We start from the raw sequence: 2,246 nt of genomic DNA, 5'->3' as shown, positions 1-2,246 counted from the left end.
TAAAGAATTCACTTCAGTCATATTCATCTTCAGAGTTCAAACATTACACATTTTTGTGTGCACTTCATCTTTTGCATCTCCAACAACAAAACCTCTTACATAAACAATTTACATGTGTACATTTTCTAGCAGAAAATGCAAAGGATGAAGTGCACCACTTGAAAGAAACCTCCCCAATTTACAAATGTACTAGAAACCCATTAGCCCGAACCCGCCTGATTACCCGAAAACCTGACCCGTTTACGAGGAACCACCCACACGTGCGGTCAAACCCACCATAAATTCAACACCCGTTGACCTCAGAGCAAAAGTCAACCCCTCTACCTCTGGTTGAGATTGTCCCAAAGCAATGAACACTGCCTCTTTGCAAATCCAACCCTGTGCTTCTCCAAATCATAAACCACCTCAAACCCTTGCTGCTGGTAATTCCCAAAAATGGCCCCGGGCCCACCGCCCGAGTCCTTCTCATCGCCACCGTTCATCAACATCCAACACCCCACTTTCCGCTTCCTCCCCACCCCATCGCCACCGTCCGTAAACTCGTAAAAATAGTTCTTCCTAGGCAGCACCACACTGGATTTGTTCCCTACAAAATGCAGAGTCACGGCGGGAACTTCCACAACGGCGTCGTAGTAGTAACACGGCCCGAGCCCGGTTCCGTCCTCAACCTTAGTCGCCCGCTTGTGAACTCGTCCGACTCGGCGGTCGAACTCGGCCACCAACGAGTTATAGAACCGCTGCGGCAACATAGTGAACGTCGTCCCGGAGTCCACCACAACTCCACCGTTCCCTTTCTCATCGACCCTTTTGAGAAACTCCGGAGCCGGAACAACCCTTTTCCCGACAGATATTCCGGCCAAACCAACACAGTAGAAATAGGGGTGCTTCGGGTTGTAAAGCATGGAGGTGTAGATATACTCATCAGCTCCATAAACCGATTTCTGATCGTACCGGCCGAGAATGAGCGGACTCGGTTTCCGAACTCGGTCCTGGTCAAAGGAGTGAGAAACCAAACAGTAAGAGAACTGATTACCGAGCTGGGGAGAGGACTTGGCGAGCTGGGCCGGGAGAGAAAGCAGTCCCCGGCCGAAGCCGGCAACCCCAATAGGCTCACCGAGGGCAGAATGGGAACACCCGAAAGTGAAGTTCGGAAGAATCAGCGACGGAGTTGACACGGGAATTGATAAGCTGTATCTGAAAAGCTTGGAGATCAAGCTTCCGTCGCCGTAGGCATAATAAAACGGCGGGCATTTGAAAGAGGAGCACTCGGAGAGCTCAATGGACTCGAGAGGACAGTTGGCTATGGCGCAGAGAGAGCGGGAACTAAGGGCGGAGTGCGCGGCGGAGCAGGAGTGGGAGTCGCAGGAAACGGCGGCGTTTTTGGGGATTTTGGGCGGGGGGAAGGAGGAGTTGGGCTTGCCTTCGCAGAGAATGCACTCGAAGGGAGAGCAGGGGAACCAGACGAGGTCGCTGCCGGTGTCCATGTAGAGGGAGATGGGCTGGGGAGGGGTGGAGCCGAGAGTGAAGGAGAGAGTGTAGTCGCTTCCCGGAGCGAGTGGGAGAGAGACTTGGTTGGTTTTGCGGTGGTGTTGGTGGCGGTGGAAGCGGGTGGCGGAGCGCGTGGCAGTGGCTTTGAGGAGGTGGTGGGTGGTGTTGAATTGGGTTTGGGAGAGGGAGTGGGTTAGGGGGAGGAAGAGTGTTTGGGAGAATGAGACAGAGAAGTAAGTGAAACAGAGTACTAGAAACAGAGGAGTAGGAGATGCCATTGAAACAGAGTAGAGAGAGAGGAGTGGTGAAGGGAGGTTTATATAGGGGTTTTGGGAAGTGAAAATTTAACTAGAGGAAGGTTCTGGTGGGTTTGCTTTGCATTTGGGAAATGACTATCTAAAATCTTGTTTATTAGCAGAGGGGAATTGGATTAGGCATAAAAAGAGGGGATTTGACAGAAACAGAGTCTAAGGGTGTGACTGAAGTTTCTTCTACTTTGAACTTAATTTATAATAGATATGAGTTTAGTCCTAAGATTTGATCTTATCATGAGCTTTAATAACTCATTTTGACCTTATTGTATTGTTAATACTTATCATTTTTATTTGACTTTAATCATTGTTGTTTAAGTAAGTTAAAGAAAGGTATAATTTTTTGCAAAATTCTATTATACACACCAGTATGGCATGCACACAGAAATCTGACCACCTATGGCTTACACAGTTTTCTATTGAGGTACAGATACTCTGTAAGTTTTA

General features: G+C 48.8%; 1 protein-coding gene across 1 annotated transcript; it reads right to left on the bottom strand.

The window, feature by feature from the left end:
* On the bottom strand, positions 1-1,938 carry LOC133743982 (probable aspartyl protease At4g16563). The gene has a single exon (XM_062172082.1). It carries the CDS (start codon positions 1,764-1,766, stop codon positions 321-323), a length of 1,446 nt encoding a protein of 481 aa, XP_062028066.1. The 5' UTR covers positions 1,767-1,938; the 3' UTR covers positions 1-320.
* Between the last annotated feature and the right edge of the window lie 308 nt (positions 1,939-2,246).

Source organism: Rosa rugosa, chromosome 4 (assembly GCF_958449725.1).
Source record: "Rosa rugosa chromosome 4, drRosRugo1.1, whole genome shotgun sequence".
Classification (NCBI taxonomy): Eukaryota; Viridiplantae; Streptophyta; class Magnoliopsida; order Rosales; family Rosaceae; genus Rosa; species Rosa rugosa.
This window is presented reverse-complemented; position numbering and strand designations above follow the sequence as displayed.